This window comes from Arvicanthis niloticus, chromosome 10 (assembly GCF_011762505.2).
Source record: "Arvicanthis niloticus isolate mArvNil1 chromosome 10, mArvNil1.pat.X, whole genome shotgun sequence".
In the NCBI taxonomy this organism is placed as follows: Eukaryota; Metazoa; Chordata; class Mammalia; order Rodentia; family Muridae; genus Arvicanthis; species Arvicanthis niloticus.
In genome coordinates, this window is record NC_047667.1 from 77,389,757 (window position 1) to 77,410,401 (window position 20,645).

Here is a 20,645-nt window from a genome sequence, read left to right on the forward strand (position 1 = left end):
TTTAATCAGACTGTAACTTTTCCTGTTTACTAAATAATGTATGAACAGGACACAAATGCATATTTTTTTAATTTGTTTACAATGCTATGACATAGATCAACCTAGTGACAGAGAAAGAGAAGTCACAAAGTTGAGTAACTTAGTCAAGGCACACATTAGTACATATACGGCTGTACATAATCTTGTTGTTTCTGGACTCAAAATCCCTATCTCCATCTCCAAGTAGTCAGGTTTCTCTACCTGTCCTTCAAAAGGCAACGTTAACAGCCATCTTACCAAGGAAGAGGAATAGGGAATGCAGGGTGCTCAGGATCTTACTTAATGACTGACGCAGTCATAAGCACCTGTCCATTCTTTCTGACAGGTGTAAAGCATTTCTGAAATATTCCATACAGAATGATTGGCAGTCAGGGATATATCAGGAACCCACATTTTGCCATTGTTGTGTTTGATTGTTTGCTTTCATTAAACAATTTTTAGATGAAAGAGAATATGTATATGTGTATGTATATATGTATAAATATATTCATATATTGGTTTGGGATGGGGTAGGATGGTCAGAAAAGCAAACATACTATCTTCCTGAGCCAACAAACCAACTTGACAAAACATAAGTTCTCTGTCTAGATTATTCTGCTTTATTCAGCACTTGGCAAATATCAAGTGATTACTTATTCTTAAATATAAATTAATTGGTAAATATTACAGACAGTGAAAGGAAACATATACATCTTACAGATCTCTGTTCTACTTGTCTTATTTGTGAAGAGGACAGAAAATATAAAGGTACATAAGATGTGATTTGTAAAATGCTCAACAGAACATGCCCCATTTTCTCATAAGAGCTTTATTAAAATTATAAGCAAACAAGGTGCTGTGGGGCTAATTCAATCTGTGAAGTGTTTATCACAGGAGTAAAAGAACCTGAGTTTGGTCCTAGAACTCACAAAAAAATGTTAAGTGTGGTTTGATGCATTTGATATTTCATGTATTTTGTTTGTAATCCCAGCACTAGAAAAAGAGGTATTGAGATCTCTTGAGCTCACTGGAGACCCAGGTTACCCTCCTCTTTGTGGTTTATAGACATATGAGAACCCTTGTTACCCCTCCCAACAGGAGGCAGCACCTCCTCAGCACTGAGACCTGTGGTTGTTCTCTGGCTTCCACATTGTACCCACAAACATTACAAAAACAAGAAGTTAAAATTGCAATTCCTATCACTCACCAATTAAGCAGCTGCACTCTCCAACCTAACTCACATATGTTCAAAAGTGTCCCCCCTACTCATTTAAAAAATGGTGTAATAGGTAAGAGTAAATTTCTGACATTATATGAGTCATCTGTGCTATTTGTCAAATAATTATAACAGAAATTCCATCTAACTGCAGTAACTAATAGTCATTCCTACATTCTCCCATAGGCTGCATCAAAAGGATCCCCACTGGTTCTCTCCTGAAATTCTCTCCTTGACTCTCCATGTGGCATGTTTCAAAGTACAGAGAATTTTTATAGGTAATTTTTGCCTTATGTCACTCATTCATAAATATATCCTTCTATACAGTAATCAACAGGAGTTCAAACATTAAGTCTTCAGCCAGAATACCCCCAAGCTTCAACCTGAAAGTTTGGTCTTAGTTTAAATATGAACTTGACACAACCTAGAATCACTTGGAAAAGAGTCTCAGTAAAAAATTGCTTACATTGGATTGGGCATAGAGCATATCTCAAAAGAAGTATTTTAAGTTAATTGATTTGGAAAGATCCAGCTCACTATGAGCAGCGTCATTCCCTAGGCAGAGTATTCTAAACTGTCTGAGAGTAGCAAAATCAAGCTATGTGTATGTAAACAAGTAAGTACAGATACATTTATTTCTCTTTTTCTTGAACAATAATATTATTAGCTCTTTTAAGTTTCAGTCACCTTGACTTCACTCTTAGAGTAGACTATAACCTGCAATTATGAGTTAAAATAAACATCTTCTGACCAGTTGGGGTTTTTTTTTTTTTTTTTGAGATTAATTATCACAGCACAGAAAAGAAACTAGAATACCTTGACTTCTCCACAAGTTCACATCAAACTTTTGCACATTTTACCTCCAACCATGTGGAACCCATCCACTTTGTTCAGAAATGTTTACTGAAAATCTGCTGTTAGGGACTGTTTGGTAAAGAGGAAACTCCAAAATAATAAATACAAACCAAGTTCTTGATTTCATCAAACTTACATTCTATGGGAGGGTTATAGGACAAAACATAGTAAGTAAATTATATTCCATGTGAGATAACATGAGTTACTAAGAGAAAAGAATAAAAATAAAATTACACAAGGATAATGGACAGTGTATGGGAAAAGTCAAAGGAATTGTCTGCAGGACATTAGCAGAGGTCTGCATATTGGTAGACATTGATATATTGGCAAATGCAGAACACACAAAATTATGAGATTGATTAAGGTAAGCCATCCCATTATTATAGCTATAAAATAGTAGTGGTCTAGTCGAATACTGTGTGCACCAATGGGTAGGAGAGATAACAGAAGAAGACCTGTAAAGAGACAGTAGTGATCAACTGGTGAGGTAGAAAAAAAAAAGCTCAGAGAAGAGTGGTATTAGTCAAACAAAATGTAAATGAAGTCCCAAAGGCTGAAAACAAACAATCTAGGTTGTCATGCCCCATGTTGTGTAGGAACCTCCTCTGTTGGAGAAAAGCTTGGGTGCAGAGAACCATGGAGTTGTTCTTGCCTAGATGCCATGAGAAACATGCATTATAGGTTTTCCCAGTGAGGATCTGGAGTTCTGGACCACTGTGTGCCTTTCAGCTCCTGAGAAACTGAGGTTCTCCCTCAGGCAGTGCAGTGTTCAGTCCGTTTTGTGTTTCTCTGTATTTTCTGTTGGAACCTTAACAAGACAATTGGTTTAGACATGAATCTTGTGTGCTTTGTACAGCTTGCAAACATCATTTTATCTTGGCAACTACAACTATATTTATCCTGGAAATCACTACTGTATTCTGTTGCTTATCAGGATATAAAAAAATCTAATTGTTCTCAATAAAATTGTCACAGCCTCAGTTTTTCTGCAGCCCTTCCAACCAGAGCCTGGTTTTATTCCTTCACTGGTCATGTCAGGTAACCTTTGCCTGATGAGAAAGCATGGTTGCTTACACTTGATTAAGTGAAATATTACATATGATGGGAATCTCATTAAACTTGGTAAGTAAATAATTTAAAGTCTTCAGGAAGTCCTTGAAACTGGCCAGATACACTAGATCTAGGCCCTTATCTCTCCAAAATTAGTTGCCTAGAAGAAGCAGTTTCCTACCTATTTTTCTCCCTACACGTTGTAAAGTACATGGCAGGTATATAGCTCTAGTGAGTTGCCAGCCATGCTGGATTGGATTTTGATGACATAGTTGTCTTTAAGTCATTTCTGCTCCAGTTACCTCTCATTCATGTTCCTGTTAGTAATTTCAGTGAAACTCTTTGGTTCACTAATGGTTTAGACTTAGGGGGTGTCCTTATGTTGATTTGCTGTTTGATCCCTATATGGAGTGAATAGACATTTGTTCATACTTCGCCAGAAATATTCACACAACACTCCAACACTGTGTTTCTGCAAAGTAAAGTTATGCATATCTTGAGTAGTACAATTTTTGTGTAACATGGTAGGAATAAGGGGAAGGAGTTTATAATAGTTAATGTTGATTATCAACAACATGGAATTTAGAATCACCATAGAAACAAACTTTTAATCATATCTGTGGGAAAGTTTCTAGACTAGATTAGCTGAGGTGAAAAGCCCACCTCACAGAAGTGTAGCACCATTCCAAAAGCTGAAGTTCTGGAATAAATAAAAATTAGAAAGTGAGCTGAGCACCAGCATCTCTCTCTCTCTCTCTCTCTCTCTCTCTCTCTCTCTCTCTCTCTCTCTCTCTCTCTGTTTTCGGATGGGAATGGAATGTGACCAGGTGCCTCGTGTACCTGTGGAAGTGATGGCCTGTGATCCTAAATACTAAGCCAGAATTTCTTTAAACTCTTTCCAAGGCGTTTTGTCATGGCAATGAGTAAGGTAACTCACATGGAAGATGCACTATGGAAATCAGCATATATCAACTTTTCCAAGACAATAAAATGGTAAACGTCTGCATAAATAATGAGAAATGTATTTCTTTTCTCAATCCAGAAAGATTGTGGTTGGTTAGTTTACTTGCTTGTTTTTGGTGCATTTAATAATTACTTTGTGCATCAGGCAACAATTTTGAGGAACTGGAAAGGTGTTAAAAAGGATAGAAGACAGAAGGAAGTTGTAGATATGCTTGTGAGAACACTATGAAATCTGACTCACAGGTAGGGCAGGCCTATTGAGCATAGCTGTGGAATAGACAGAGAGCACGCAAAAGCTCTCAGTTCCAAGTACAGGGGGGATAGGCAAATGAGAATGTGTGATATCTACTCTAAAGGATATATAATTCACAGATTAAGAGAGCAAAGCATATTCTGAGAAAGAAGGCATTGCATCTGTTGGTAGCAAGGAAAAACTAGGGCATTTGTTGTGACAAACCTGTAGGATAATGGATGAATGAATTAAAGTTATCTAAGCCAAATGGTAATTGCTAAGCTGATTAACCTTCTCATTTATGATCAAAGAGGAGTAGTCTAGACTTTTGCTGGACTTTATTAAGATCTATCCTGATCTGCTGTTGGATCTTTATACAGTATCACTAATATTTCACAGAAGCCTACCACACTGTTTTCACAAATAGTTCTGCATGTGCACTTATAAACCTTTTAAAAACCTTCTTGTTCTTTTCTGCCCAGGTAACTACAAGACCCAGTTTGCACTAGGAAGGAAGTAGCAATGAGAAGTCATGTGTAGAAGTGACCTGTGCCTTCATGAGGGCTTCTGTATCACCTGTGTTCTCCTATGTGCCCCCCCTGTACCCTATGCCCAATTCCCCTACAGCCCTTACTACAGTCTTCTGTATGTTCTTTCATATTTTCATGCATCATTCCTGTTACTCATTCTAGGTAACAGCTGACTAAACTTGAGCCCAACTAGGATGTCTAGTGCTTTCTCTTCTCCAGTAGTTCCTAATGAAATAGCTCCAGTGAGGGAATTCTAGAATTTGTATTTGTAGCTCTTTGTCGATGCCAATGGGAAAGAGGAACATGGCTAAGTACTGAACCAGAGACTGGGGTAAATCTATATTCTAGTATGTGGCTTCATTGAGCTCAGACATCTTTGATATAGAAACTGGGCATGTAGGCTGTGTAGAAAGGTGAGAAGTGAAGTACCTGAATGGAAAGTTCTGATGCATCTCGGCTCATCTTCACCTGGTGCACTCTTCTGTTGGCCAGATTCTCTACGCTGATGGTGAATATGTGACTTTCTCCCTTGCCTAGTCGATAGTGAATCTGTAAACTTCCTTGAAAAAAAAATGGGGGTTAGAATTAAGAATAGCAAACACAACATAGAAAGACCTGATCAAATTTTTCATAAATTGGTGATGGCTGTTTCTAGGTCTCAATGACTCAGCATTCATTTTTAAAAATAAAATCTGTATGTTCATCAGAGTTCAAATACAAGCTTTTGATTACAGATAATAATTAAAGTGAGTGTATCTTTGTGTTGCTGTTGCTGCTGCTGTTGTTGTTGTTACTGTTGTGGTTTTGTGTATGTGCCCCTTTGAATTACAATTATAGTTTCAGATCATCATAATAGTGTAGATTTGTAATTTCAGTAATTTAGAGGCTGACTGCAGAGTTTTCAAACCAGTTGGGAGACACAGTGAAACTCTCCCTCAAACAAACAACTACAAAGAAAGAGAAAGGAGAGAGAGATGGAAGAAAGGAAGGAAGAAAAGGTAGGGGATAGGGTGGAGAAAGAGAGTAGAAGAGGTTAATTTTGAAAAGCACACCCAGTGACCTATTTGTAACTGGAATGTGAGAACATGAACGTGACATGGTCACAGTCACTCTCATGACACAGTTTTCTAACAATCATTTTCTTCCTTCTGTGATTGAGACAAGACCTTACTATTTTCACACACTGAAGTGTAATTATCTCCAGTTCAAGTGTGGTCTACTTAAGGCAAGGTGACCTATCTAAACCTTCATGACTCCTTAGGACATTTAAATTTTTTCAAGAGAGTATTTTTTAAGCAACTCTTCATTGTCTACGAGGTAAGGAAACCAGTTCACTGTATCCTAACTTCAGCACTTACATAATGGATAAGAATTACAGGGGCAGGATTGTCCTTTCTTGCCTTTTTGTGTGTGATGAGGAAGAAAAGGATTGAGAGATCCGGAAAGATAAAGCATTACAGCCTAATTACATAACTACATAATAAATTAAAAAATAAAGTAAATTTAAATTTAATAAATAAAATTTTAAAATTAAAAATTAAATAAAATATAATTACAGCTGCTGTAGTGTGAGTATCATTTAGTTTTAACTTGAAAGCTCCCCTATATGAAAACCTGACAAGGAAGACACACATTCACTGACTTCCTTATCACAGGAACATTCTCATTTCAACTTTGCAACATGGCTGCCTGAGATAGTTGATCCGTGGCCCAAGTGCATAATACCTGATGCTATGTCCACTTTGTGAGGTCAGCTGCAGGGTACAGTTCCCCCAGGCATCAGAAACTCATTGTGAGTATACAAGAGAGCAGAAAATGTTGTGAACAGAGTACAGTGCCACACTATGAATGACAGTAAAGAAGAAAGTACCTTTACTCAAATTTGGGCCAAAAAGTATGATTGTGATCCACTTCTTCACATATTCACATTTACTTGACTTTTCACAACTCACTCATTTTTCCTATTGCTGTCAATCATAGAAAAACATCTGGCTTGTGTTCAAAGTTGATATACTAGTCATTGTTCCAGTGCTTGAATCCCCTTTTTTTCTCTGTATATCCTGAGAAAGTTAATATTCACTGTCTCTCTATTCCCTAGGGGCCTCTATCACCATACTCTTCAGCAAACCTACACAATGGCAAACACTTTAGGTTTATAGTCCGAGAGGTAGCAGCCTGTCACAGGGAATGTACTATCAATACAACAAACTAAAGAATAGGCCAAGTGCCAGGTCAGAAGTGCATTGAAAGCAATGTATCACACTCTATTTAATCAACCATGTGGTTTCAAGCTTCTCTCTAGTACACATTAGCATTGCTGTGCATTCAGAGAACACATTCTCTGCATGAATATGGACAGAGATTTGCTGTTTACAACTGAAAATAAAAATAAAAGTGATTTTTATTAGATACAATTATTACCTCTTTTATAAATATGTTCCTGAAATAAAAATTTGTAATAAAATGCACTATGGCCTCCACAAGTACCCCATATCATTTTAGTGGGTCCTTTTAATGTTGAAACACTTAAATTATATCTATCTTCTTTTTCTTTCTTTTTTATAATAGTGAGACATATCTTTTCCTTTATTCCTCTCCCATTTGCTATCTGTCTCTCTCTGTTCCTCCCTCTCTATCACTGTCTCTGTCACTGTCTCTCTGTCTCTGTCTCTCTGTCTCTGTCTCTATCTCTCTCTCCCTCACCTGTGTGCATGTATGTGTGTGAGTGTGTGTGAGTGTGTGTGAGTGTGTGTGTGTGTGAGTGTGTATGTGTGAGTGTGTGTGAATTACTACTTAAAAAATAATAGTGGAATCTGATAAGATGTCTCAACAGGTAAATGTGTTTGACTACACAGAAAAAGGTCCCGCACAGAATGACAGAATTGACTCTCAAAAGTTGTTTTGTGACCTCCATACACATGGCATGTGACATAGCACACTCATATAGAAATACACAATGAATATATAAATATGGTTAGAATCTTTAATTGAGAATGATAGTGCAAAACTTATACTAAAAGAAAAAAAGACCAGCAATTAGAATTAAACATATTAATGAGGATGCTTCTTCAAAGGAATCAGATTCACATCCTAAAAACAAAACCCTTACTAAACAAATTTCTTAATGGTTGAGTTCCTGCCTTTATGTTCATCTAGAACATTCTTTTCTTTATTTTATTTTATTTTATTTTATTTTATTTTATTTTATTTTATTTATAAAATGAAGTTCAGAGCTTCAGTTCAGATTTAAGAAAACATCAAAAAAAAAAAAAAAGAAAGAAAGGTTAGGAATTAAAAAAAACTCTTAAAATATTTACTTAATAATTTTTAGAGTTAGGTGATGCAGAAACTCACTCTAGCTGCTTCAAAATATCATAGGCTTCTGGTAGAATGCAGCAGCCCCAAAGAGCCAGTCCTCTCTGTGCAGAGGGTCCTTCAATAGGAGAAGTTTTTACATTAGGCTCCTTTCTCCCCAGTTCTTCAGTATTCTGCATAAAGTTGTTTATCTTGGAAAACTAGCTGGATTTTCCAAGATCATAGACCTTTTATCATCTTTACTCTAATATATACTGTGCTTTATTGGCTGTAATCTAAATTCTCTACAAGCTAGAACATATCTTTGGTGTGTGTGTTTGTGTATTTGATTTGTATGTATATATAGCATGCACATATGCCAGTGTGCATATCCACTTGTGCACCTGTACAGGCTAAAGGTGAGCAGAGTGTATCCCATGGTTTATCTTCACCTACATTTTTGAAACAGGGTCCCTCATTGCTTGACTTAAGAGCTCACTGACTCATAAGACTGGTTGGCCACAGAGCCCTCTATGACCACAAGTCTCAATAGTTTCAGCACTGGAATGACTGCAGACCATCAGACCTGGCTTTTGGGTTAACTCTGGGGAGCTATGCTCAGGGAATTTATGTTTGCATGGCAAGCATTTTATTGACCAAGCCATCTGCCCAGGCTTTCAAGAACACTTAAAGAGAGATTGAAGTAAAATAAAAGAGACAGCAGATTCGTTTCATTCCAAATGTAATCATCACCCGATGGGGGATCAATGGCCTGGTGATGCTCCATGGGCACGAACTGTGTCACACTGCCCCTTATGCAGCTAGGCTGGACCCAGCAGGATTTAACTGTTGATTTAACACAATCTGAAATTATATGGAAAAAGGAGTCTTAATTGAGGAATTATCTACATCATCTTAGCCTGTAGGCATAACTGTTGGGCAGTTTTTACTTTTGAATGATCTATTTTACTTTTAATGCCTAATTTCTGAGGCAGGGTATCCTAAACCAATTATACAGGAGAGAAAAAAAGCAATGGAGCAATGAAATAGGCAGGCCTGCACATATTTTTTTTCCTGTGCTCTCGACTGTAAGTACAATGAGCATAGGTGTTTGTCTCACCAGTCTCTGTGACTTCACTGCAATTATGGGTTGCAATATGAATATATAAAGTGAATAAATGCCTTTCTCTAAAAAGTTCCTTTTTAGCCAGGGTGTTGTATCACAGAAACAGAACTGAAACCAGAACAGATGTGATAAAATCTAACCCAGTTCCCTGCTTCATATCTGTGCTTTGACCTCAGTCCCCACATGTCCAAGAGACACTGGGTTCATAAGACATACTCAGTCATTTTTTATGTGCTTAGGGATCCTACTGAAGATGTGTGCTTTTCCTTGGGGACAAAATAAGAATTTACTTCCATTAAAAGGAAAAAGTTCACAAGGTTTGTATATGATTTATATGATTTAAAGGCAATGGTCACTAGAACTCAATGCAGTAATTAGTTTTCCAAGAAGTTCTACTGAAGCAGCTTTATGAATCTCATATTATGATTTGTAATTCAATTTCTTTGACTATAGATATTCTTCATAACAACAATGAAAAATTCAAAATATCTGACAGTAATGTTTCCCATATGTATCTTTGAAAACTCTTTGACTGTTTCTTTGGCCGCCGACACTGATACAATGATGGCATACTGGGTGAGCATCTGAGGCTTGGTGCCTGGTCAGTGGGATGCTGCTGAGATGTATTACTTCCCTCATGACTAACTCCCTATGATTTTATTTATCTCTGTTGTGTCTTATAAAGTGTTCAGCTTTTCCAGAACTTCTATTAACATGTTCCACACAAGATGCATATCCTTCTGCATGCACACTGTTACAGGTACCAACTCATAAGAACAAGGCACCAAAGTGCAATGGAGAAACACAGCAGCCATTACAAAGTAGTCAACGGAAGTACTACAAGGGAGCTAGTCTTCTAAACAAGCTAATCCTGTTTGAACAAGAAAATCACAAAGTGCTACAGAAGAGAAAAATTTTAAACTGGTATCTAGAAGACAATGGAAAATTTAGCAATAAGGGTGTGATGTGCTTGCTGGCCAGGCATGAGGAATTCTATTTTTTTTTTTTTATTCCCAGCATCAATTATAAAGCTAGCCACATGGCGCATACCTGCAACTTCAGTATCAGATAAAGTGAAAATATGTTGATGCCCAGAGTTAGCTGGACAATTAACTTACCTATTCACAGTTTCAATTTGTGAGAGAACCTCTCTCAGAAAATAAGCTGGTAGCAAGCCAGAGACTAAGACCTAGAATTCTGCATCTGACCTCCACATATATATACACACATGTGCCCATACATACAAACACCTATACACACATAACACATACAGATACACAAAAATACATATATACATACAATACAAGCAAGAGATAAATCTGAAATGATTTACTAGAGGTAAGACAAGTCTTTAAAAACATGGAAATAGGGATGGGGGAGATAGCTCAGTGTATAAGAGCACTTCTGCAAGCATGGGGACCTGATTTAGAATCACCAGAACTCACATAAAATCTGGATATGACAATACTTACATTTAATTCAAGTACATTGATAGTACAGAGAAATGTAGATCCTGGAAGGTCATTCATTCTTTGATTTAGTGAAAGATGCTTACAGTAGAAAGTGAGAGTATAATATATCAAGTGTCTTATTTTTCCATGTACGATTATGGATATAAATATAAACACCACACACACACACACACACACACACCATCCAATTTGCAACTACCTTTTTAATTTGGATCTGAAAAAGGGATCACAGCTGACTTTATGCCCTTCCTGGAGCAGGGGAAATATGTAAGGATCTCACTCCTGTCTTAGTCACTACTGTTGAACTCAGTTTATATCTCTGAAGATTTTGAATGCAGGTATGTTGAAGCTATAGCTGTGTTGTGTCACTGAAGAGAGATTTACCAACAATGACCATTTTAATCAGTTGTCTGCAGTCTTACACATTGGAATGGGGAACTGCTGTTTTATCTTCCCATTAAAAGCCTGACTGAAAATTAAACAAACAAGATAGAGAGAGAGAGAGAGTGAGGAAGGAAGGGAGGGAGAGAAAAATGAAGGAAGAGAGGGAGGGAGAGAAGAATGAAGGGGGAGAGGGGGAAAGAAGGAAAGAAGAGAGGGAGGGAGGGAGAGAGAGAGGAAGTGAGGCAGGGAGGAAGACTTTAGTTTGTGTGAAGCTGACATTAAACTGTTTATCATAGAAACATTAACTATTGTGCTTTCCTGAGAACTAGGGAGATAGTTCAGTGGATAGAAGTGCTTGCTAAGAATTGCAGGAAATAATGTCTGTCTTACATACACATACAAACACACACACACACACACACACACACACACACACACACACACACACACACACACAGCTCCTGGGTTCACCATCTTAGTAGTATGAAAAGTGTAGCTTAGTAAGAATAAAACTGATATCTTTGGGCCTTGTATCTTCTCAGTGCCTGTTAGCTCCACAGGAATATTCTGAGAAATATGAAGAAGACAAAGCAATTTGAGCTAGATTCAGGAATTTTCATAAATGAAAATATAAGTGGTGGTGAGTTAGAGATGATTTCCTAAACCAGTTTCTGAAATCATCAACATAGAAAATATCCATAAATTCCCACATGCAAAACATCACATAGCCTTGTTATCTTGCTTGTTGCCATGGAACCAATTCATTACTTAGCTTCTTGAGTTGGAAAGAAGAGGAAGACCCATTAGGTCCTGACTCTAAAATTTCACCTGTGCAGAGGTTAGAAGCCTATTTATTTAGGATGTTGTTATTTTTGGATCAATTATTCTGTCTCACTTTACCCTTGCCTTGGAAAATTGGAACACAGACTTGAGTCCATCTAAAATATGCATTCAGAGAACGATGGAATGAGATCTACAGAATGCCTGTTATGTGTGATGTAGGTTGTTATGTGTGTTTGTCTGATATAGAGGTGCTCCTTAGGTCACCTAAGATAGAGGTTCATGGAGTCTCTTTCATCTCCATCATGAGACATAATATTACTTTTCTAAACCCATCTTAAAAAGTAATTAGCTTTCCCTAAAATTAGAACTTTGATGGCATAATAACTTGCAATAGTTACTATTATTTTTAGAGATAAAGCTAGAGGCAGTGAAATGTAAAGTGTCTCTGTGCTTGCTACTAATGCAAAGGACCAGTTACATAATGATACCCTGTACCTGGATATATTCTCATATTATGTATGAGTTTGTCTCTTGGCTCTATTTTAAGGGAGATTTTTCTGGAATCTTGTATTTTATCTGTCAGAAGTTCACATTTTTACAGATTAATCATTTGCCCCAAAATATGCCAACTAGGTATTCTTAAATACCTAGTATGATAATTATCAACTTCAGCAGATCTAATATCACCCAGCCATAAAATGTCTGGGCCCATCTGTGAGGATATTACTAGGATTAAATCGCGGAGATATATCTTAAATGTGGTTAGTACAATTCCATATTCTGGGGTCTCAATGTAGAGGATTATTCTGGCTATAGGGAAAATACTTTGTCATGTATAGAAAGGACTGGCAACTGGGGTTATTCCATCTATAGTGGCAGGACTGTGAGGTGGTAGCTTTTCACATCTTAGCAGGTCATGGAGCACAGATGGGAGTAGAAGCACTACAAAGCTCCCACTCATAAGGTCCTTCCTTTCTTTCTACATCTCCCATTTGGGCTCACAATAGTAAAGTTTTCATAACCTTCCAAAATATCACCCTGCTTCTAAGTGCTCAAACACATTAGCCTATTGGTGACATTTCAGATTCATGTTATAAAACTTTCCCCATAAACCCATAGGTTGATAAATACCTCACTACGTAAAATATGCATAGTGTAACTTTTAAAGTTCCAATAAAATCTTAAGAGTTCAAATATTGTGAATAGTCAAAATTCTCTACTAAGACTCAAGGTAATCTCTTAAATTTAAGCTACCATAAAATAATAAAAGTTAATAAAAACCAAGACATACAGTTCTCACACACAGTATGAAGTGAAAAATCCGAACCCTACAGTTCCTCAGGTAGGGGAAACACAAAGTGTATAGCAGCTCCATCGAGGCTCATCGAGGTAGGGAAATCATAATAATTGGGCAAGCTGCACAGCTCTACAGCCTCTCACTATAGGGACTCAAATTCTGAGTAGAAGCTCCATTTATACAAGCTGAAACAAGAAACAGAAATCCCTCACATCTTTATAGATTGGGAAGAAGAAATCAGGCTTGCATTAAAGTTAGGATATAACCCTCAAGGAACTCTTCTGGAGGCCTAAACCCTACCTTCCAAAGGTTCTGTGACTTCACAAATGGCATGATAATAATATTAAGTGTCCTCACACATAAACCTGTAGGAGACACTGCATATCAGGTAATAGTCTAAGATTCATTTTAGAAAAATTCATAATCAATTCTTCAGTCTAGGTAGATGGGAGAGGTCAGGGGTAAAATACAAGTAGTAGGTTAAAATCAGGGAAAACGGAATATGGGGAAAAAAAAGAAGCTCATCTTTGCAGAAACTTTTGGGAGGTGGTATGCAGGAAGACAAAAAGGAACAGCCTTAATGTCTAAGATGTTACAGCTAGAGGTAATGAGAATCCAGTCTCTCTCACAGTACTCACTCTCCTTGCCCATGGCAACTGGACATTCTTACAGCTTCTTTTACTTCTATTTGCTTTATAGGAGGCATTTTACACAAGGCATTCCCTTTGCTGGAGTCAAGGTTCTCAAATCAGACTCCAAACCTACACCATCCGATCTCAGCTCAAGTATTTCTCCTCTATAAAACCTTCGCCTTGCTTCCATGCCCACCTTCATTTGGAAATAGGCTCTCACATAATTAAAATAGTAATAAAGTATTGAGTATTCTCTGACTTGAGGTTTTCACAATATTAAATTGTCTCTATTGGGGTACATATTTTATAAGAATGTGATTTTTCCAATGCATTGTGAGCTCTAGGAGAGCTGAGATTATGGATCTTTTATTTGTCTTTGTTTCTTCTATGTTGCATAGTACTTAAAAATCAACAGAGATCTTTAATGCAATATAAAATAGAGAATAAAAAGGTTTTATGAGAGGACAAATAACCATATTTTGCACAGAATATTATTATTAGTTAGATAACTAGGAAAAATGTGAGCCTGGAGTTTTCCCGAGAGGTTGAAACCAGAATTGCCAATCTAAGAATCATGAATCAGATGCAGTTACAGGGTTACACACAGATCAATTCTTGTTCAAGACTTGTTCAATTCATAGCAAGCCACACATATGACATTGGACTAAAGTCATGCTTCAAGTTCAACTTCAGGTTATTTTGTCACAAGTCATAAAACTAAAGTCTGGCTATGCAATATAAAATAAAAAAAATTGTTCTTCCAAAAGACACTTCATACTTTAATAACATAATCACCATAGCGTTCCATGACATGTTGAGCCCATTCAAATCTTGAACCAGAAACCTATTCATCAGCATGCTTTTTGTGAGAGGCCAGAAAAAAGGAATGGCTTTAGATAATCAGTTTGTATTGGATTCCAGAGCCTTAAGATATTTCTAGATGATCCTGGTAAATCAGGCAAACATTCTAATTAATATTATAGGCTGAATGAGAAATGAATATCTCCTTTAAAAATTTGTGCAGAATGAAGCTATCTGAAATACTTCGAGTACCTGGAACATAACACTAGAAATGTTAAATTGCACTGCAATTATCCTTTTGATTGTTGTTAGCTTTTAGGAAGCCACATTCTCAAGAACTGAATACGGGACCAGGATAAACACTGGAGTGACTTTATTACTATCATCACATCACATCCCTTACCAACTTCTTAATCCCCATAATCATCAAACTAGATGATATTCCTCTGTGTCATTATTCTTGTCACTGGTAAAATGATTCTGAATAGATCTCTGTTAACTCCACATCACATTTAAGGGCTCATTTCACACCACAGGGATCTACAAAAGAAATAAGTGCAGAGCTGAACACAGAGATGACTGCCTGGAGATGTCTCATTAGCAACTGCTATCAGCTGAGCATGCACAGTTGGCTGGGTAGGTAGCAGCCTAGGAGAATTCCCAAAGACCTACTCTTCATATCAAATTTAGATCTCGGTGTCATGATAAGAAACTTTAAAAACAGATGAAATACTGGAGTCGTGTGAGTTTATATAGTTTATATAGAAAAGCAATGGATTTTTTTCATTTTGCTTTAAGGAAAAAACATATGATTCAAAAACATATTTGGTGAATTTTCTTTCAACTATACTTGAGTTCCATGGCAACCAAAGGAGAAACTTTACCACTTATCTTCTGTACCCCTTTATTCTGAGTAAGGAAGGGACAAAAAAAAAAGAAGAAGAAAAATACAGAGCAAGCTGTGATACAGCTTTTTTGTAATGTGTACATGTGTCTGTCTGAATGTGTATGTATAACACCTGTGTGCTGGTAGAAAGGGATGCCGGAACAGATGGTTGGATCTCAACTCATGTCTTTAGATTTACAGTTTGTTGTAAGCTGCTGTTGAGGTGCCTGGGATTGAACTCTTGTCCTCTGTGAAGACAACAAGTCATTTTAACTACTGAGCCTTATTTCTAACCTCTATAGGTATTATTTTTATTGGGCAATAACAGGAAGTTTTACAGTGCTCGTGTGTGTGTGTGTGTGTGTGTGTGTGTGTGTGTGTGTATGTGTGTGTGTGTGTGTGTGTGCATGTACATGTGTGGAGACCCTTGGTTGAAGGAAGGAGTCTCCCTTCACTGATATCCATCTTGTTTATTGAGACAGGGTATTTGAACTGAACCAAATACATGCAGAAAGGGTTATTCTTAGTCTCACTAACCAGTTCACTATGGGTTGCTCTATACCTGCCTTAGAATGTGATTCAGCACAAAATTACCTCTACAGCATAAAAACAAATACATATTTAATGGTTTGACTATAATTGCTTAGTGATCTAGTTTAAGGCCATTAGTTTAGTCTCAAAAAATGAAGTAAAGGGTTAAATAGAATAAGATTACCAGGTTCTAATGAAGAGGAAGATTAACAGTCCGCTTTTATATGTCATATAAAATATATGTCATATATGTAAAATATATGTCATATCTGTATATGTCATATGCACATTGGTTACACACATGCTCTTATGTATGTGGTTTAACATTTGAGAATTGATAGATGTGTGTGCATGTGTAGATTGACACATTGCCTTTTCCTCAATCAATCTCTACTATACTGAGGAGGCAAGGTTTCTTGATAAAGCTATTTTATTTAACCAGCTTGCTCTGGGCATCCTGTCTAAGCCTCCAAATTGCTGATACTACATGAAGTCCAGCATGCCCCACAGGCTTTTATGTGGAGATTCAAATTTTTGTCTTTGTACCCCTCCTAGTTTTTATGCACTAAGTATGTTCTCCCCTAAGCCAGCTCCAGAGGGGAGAAGTCACAAAGGATAAAGCAGCTATGAAACTCAGTCTGCACTGATTCCTTTCTCAATGTTTTGAGTGAATAAAAAACATCTAAAGGGTAGACATTATTTTGGCTCACACATTAAGATAATACAATCTATTGTGGTGGGTAAAAGATGGAAGTTGAAAGCTTTAGGGCAGCAGGAGTGTGTTGTAGATGCTCACATATCAGCTGGCCAGGAATCAAGACACCTGAAACCAGGAGCAGTGCTGTATTCATCCTCAAAGACTGCCCCACAACTAACAATTTCTTCCACTGACTTTTGACTTCCCAATGTTCCACAATATCCCCAAACTGCTACCAGCTGGGTATCAAATGTTCAAACACATGAGCTTCTGGGAATATTTTATTTTCAAGCCATGGAAGATTTTTAAGTACTGGACAGTTATCTCCATATCAGCCTTCCATAGCAGAAATGTGAAAGCCTATACCCAGGACATATTTCCTTAGATGTATGGGCAGTAAGCGTCTATGAGGTGCTGTATAGGATGACACAATTGTAATGTGTCATCTTTCTGTCCCATTTTGCTCTCATATCCCTATATTTTGAAATGTCTAGTCTCTTTTATTAAATTTGGTATTTAAGTGAGAGGAAGAAATCATTTAAAGAAACCTTAGCTCATCAGGTACTACTTTCTGACAGTTTAGACTGAGGAAAGTCTATTCCCTAAGGGAACTGAATGCTGTTTTCTATAGATAATAATCCATCAAAAGCAGTCATGTTTATTGTTTTGATGTAATTTTGTTTTTAGGAAACTATGCATGGTTGGAGAGATTGCTCTGCAGTAAAAGTACAAGCTGTCTTTTCAGAAGATCCAATTTAGACCTATCACCCATGTCTAGAAGCTCACAAGTGCCTGCAGCTGCAATTCCAAGGGATCTGATGCCTCTCACCCCTCTGGACATCTGAATTATATGAACATGACCACACACATTCAGACATGCATAGACAGAATTAAAATTAAAAAAAAATCTTAAAAGTTTCTGTGTAATGTTCCTTGAGCCATGTGGAGAGGGGGTGTAATATAAATGTAACATACAATGGTAACCATTCCAGTTACTTATTTTATGAACTCTGACCAGCAATGGGTATTGTGTAAGTTATTATTGACTACAAAACAATGCTTTTCTGATGAAACACACTGATCTATGGCTATAGAGAAAAAAAATTCATAGGATGTTAGACAGAATGTACACTTGCCAAGATGATGGTAGTTGGCTCTCCCCTACAGTCTATAGTATTGCTTGCCAGTATCATTGGCCAAGTAACAGCATAAGCCTTTAATACAAAAAATAAAAATAAAAAAATAAATCAGTTTGCTTTTCCTGTAACAATCATGCCATTATAAAAAGGGAAAGAATGATGGTAATGTTCCCATTAACTCACATCAGCTGTGGCTACTTGCATTAGACCTACATATGACAGAGTACAAGTCCAGTATAGAAGGGAGTGAGGGTGAAGTGCATTAGCTATTGAAGGTGGTTAGGGCAGGCCAAGCTACTTTTTTATTGTTGCTTGTATTGTTTTATTTTTTCAATAAACAAGCTCCAGCAAGGTTGTCCATGCAACAGTGAATGGCCCCATACCCATACACATAATGCCAGCATTTATGAGACTCAGTGAGCTGTGAAAAAATGTAATAAAGTCATGAGAAGGACAAGACAGAGAGAGGCCTGATAAAAGTGGAGGGGGATTCAAGCATTAATGAAATTAAAATACATTAAACAAGCATGAGATTCTCAATGAATGTATAAACAAAGAAAAATCACTCGACTTTGCAGATACTTAATTAAAATTCTAAATGAACCTCAGTTTGTTAAGAGACTCTTATTAGCATATTACTGGGTGAGAAAATTTTGGTAGTAGGAAATAGGAACCTCCAACATTTATATGGATCCAATCTACATACATTGAGGGAGTTAGAATATGTAAACTGTAAGGTTTTAATTTCAGAGTCAAACAGTAGCCTTCCCACTTAAATATATATCAATAAAAAACCTTATTGTAATTTGGTCTGTGAATTTCTAGCTAGCAGAAAGTGCTAGTGCCAGGATAACACATCTGGGAAGTGAGTTTATCAAACAGACAATCCCAATTCCAGATAGCTCACATGGGAAGTGAGTTTACATCAAACTAGTACATTTTGTTCCACCTCCCCTTCCCTGTCCCATGCCTAGAATCAGAGACCTCAATGCAACATGCTTGTGTGAAGAACTCCCCAGTCCATCCTCAGAAAGCTAGTTGATCAGACTTCAAACCACATTGTCTCTGATTCCTTTCTTTATAACCACTACTAGAGACCCCTCCCATAATAGTGCCTTCTTGTCTGTCTGCTCACGGCATTAATAATTCTTCTAATAAACTCCTTAACCCCTAATAATTTATTTTAGTGTCTTCCTGAAGATCCCCATCTATAATCCAACATAGACTGATAGACGCTTGTTCCCAGTAAAATCTGTGCTCAATCAACATGAGGCAAGGACTTCATGTTTTATAAAGATGTGAAGATGTAAAGATGTAGCCTCTTCAGATTTTATACCTGTAAGTACATTCCAATGAAAGAATTTATGCAGTGTCAAGGCCAGCCCTGTGTCATGCAGAAATTCATTTTGTTTTGTTTTGTGTTATTTGGATTTTCCCTTTTGCATACTATATAGTTATATTAGAAAAAGAACTTGTGTTCTTAGTAAGATGGCCCACACACTTTCACAGATGGATGCATCCAGATCAGAAGACAGAAGAGCAAAGAAACCCACATTCCTGCTAATTTCCTATTGTCACTAGTATTCTAGGTTAACTACTCATTTATCTTAAGATAGCAAAGACTGACTTAGGAAGATTTTAAAATTTATAATAAATTGGATTTTGGAGAATGTGACTTTTTAATGGGTGTATTATTTTAACATTGGGATATTTGTTGATTTAATTTTTCACAGATATAGGGCATGTGTTTTAGCTACTTAAATGGAATACATAAGAACATATAGCTTTAATAACAGAGACACAATATGGAAGAAATTTGAGGTCACACTCGTGCTCATGCCACAACCTCCCTAAGGGAAGTGAAAATCTTTCTTCTTAAATTTTTTTCATATATTAGATTTTTATTTTATTCTTACTCTACCTGAAATTTTTACAGATCCTCTCAACCTCTCTATTTTTCCAAATTACTCTCTCTCTCTCTCTCTCTCTCTCTCTCTTTCTTTCTCTCCATTTTTTCTTTCTCACTTATAATGGAATAAACAAAAATAAAAACTAAAACCAGAAAAATTGAAAAAGAAGAAAAGAAAGATAAAAATCTAAACTAAATAAATTCAAAAGCACATAAAACACACATGCACATACACAAGGAAGTCAGTTTTGTCTTGGTGAACTAAAGTGATCATTCACCCAGCCAGAGTGTGGCCGATATACCCAATGACATTCCCTTGGAAAAGATGCTTCCAGATTGGTGTGACATGCTGTTTGCTCTTTTAAGATGTTAATTTTGAGTAAACATCAAACACATGATGAAACTTTCCCTAATTGTCCTTAAGAAAGCACACAGTATCACACGGGGCTGATAATTTAAGAAAACCTGTAATTTTAGATTGGAAAACATTTTAACTTAATTCATTTTAACTTAATTCTGAAGAGAGTTCTTCTACCATCTCAAAAGTAGCTGTGTTTTCTCTGAGATGCTTTGTCCTAGTTTGATTCTTAATTATTTGTGTTTAGATTGAGGCTCTGGATGTTGCCTGGATGTGTTACACTTGTACTTGTGAGCTGCAGGAAAAAACAAAAGCAAAACAAAAAAAAACAAACTAACAAAAAAACAAACAAACAAACAAAACCCACATAATTTCCTTTACTATTTTTTATTTTATAAAATATTTTCAGTCACAATGTTTTCACATACTTTCTTTCATATCTGATCTTCATGAACATTCCTTTAGATATTAG

General features: G+C 36.7%; 1 protein-coding gene across 1 annotated transcript in view; it reads right to left on the minus strand.

Moving 5' to 3' along the window:
- Positions 1 to 20,645, minus strand: part of LOC117716227 (contactin-associated protein like 5-1) — a 688,126-nt gene that overhangs the window by 33,712 nt on the left and 633,769 nt on the right. Inside the window, exon 20 of the mRNA XM_034513191.2 lies at positions 5,294 to 5,424. Coding sequence (XP_034369082.1) covers positions 5,294 to 5,424 — 131 coding nt within the window. The remainder of the gene's footprint in view (positions 1 to 5,293; positions 5,425 to 20,645) is intronic.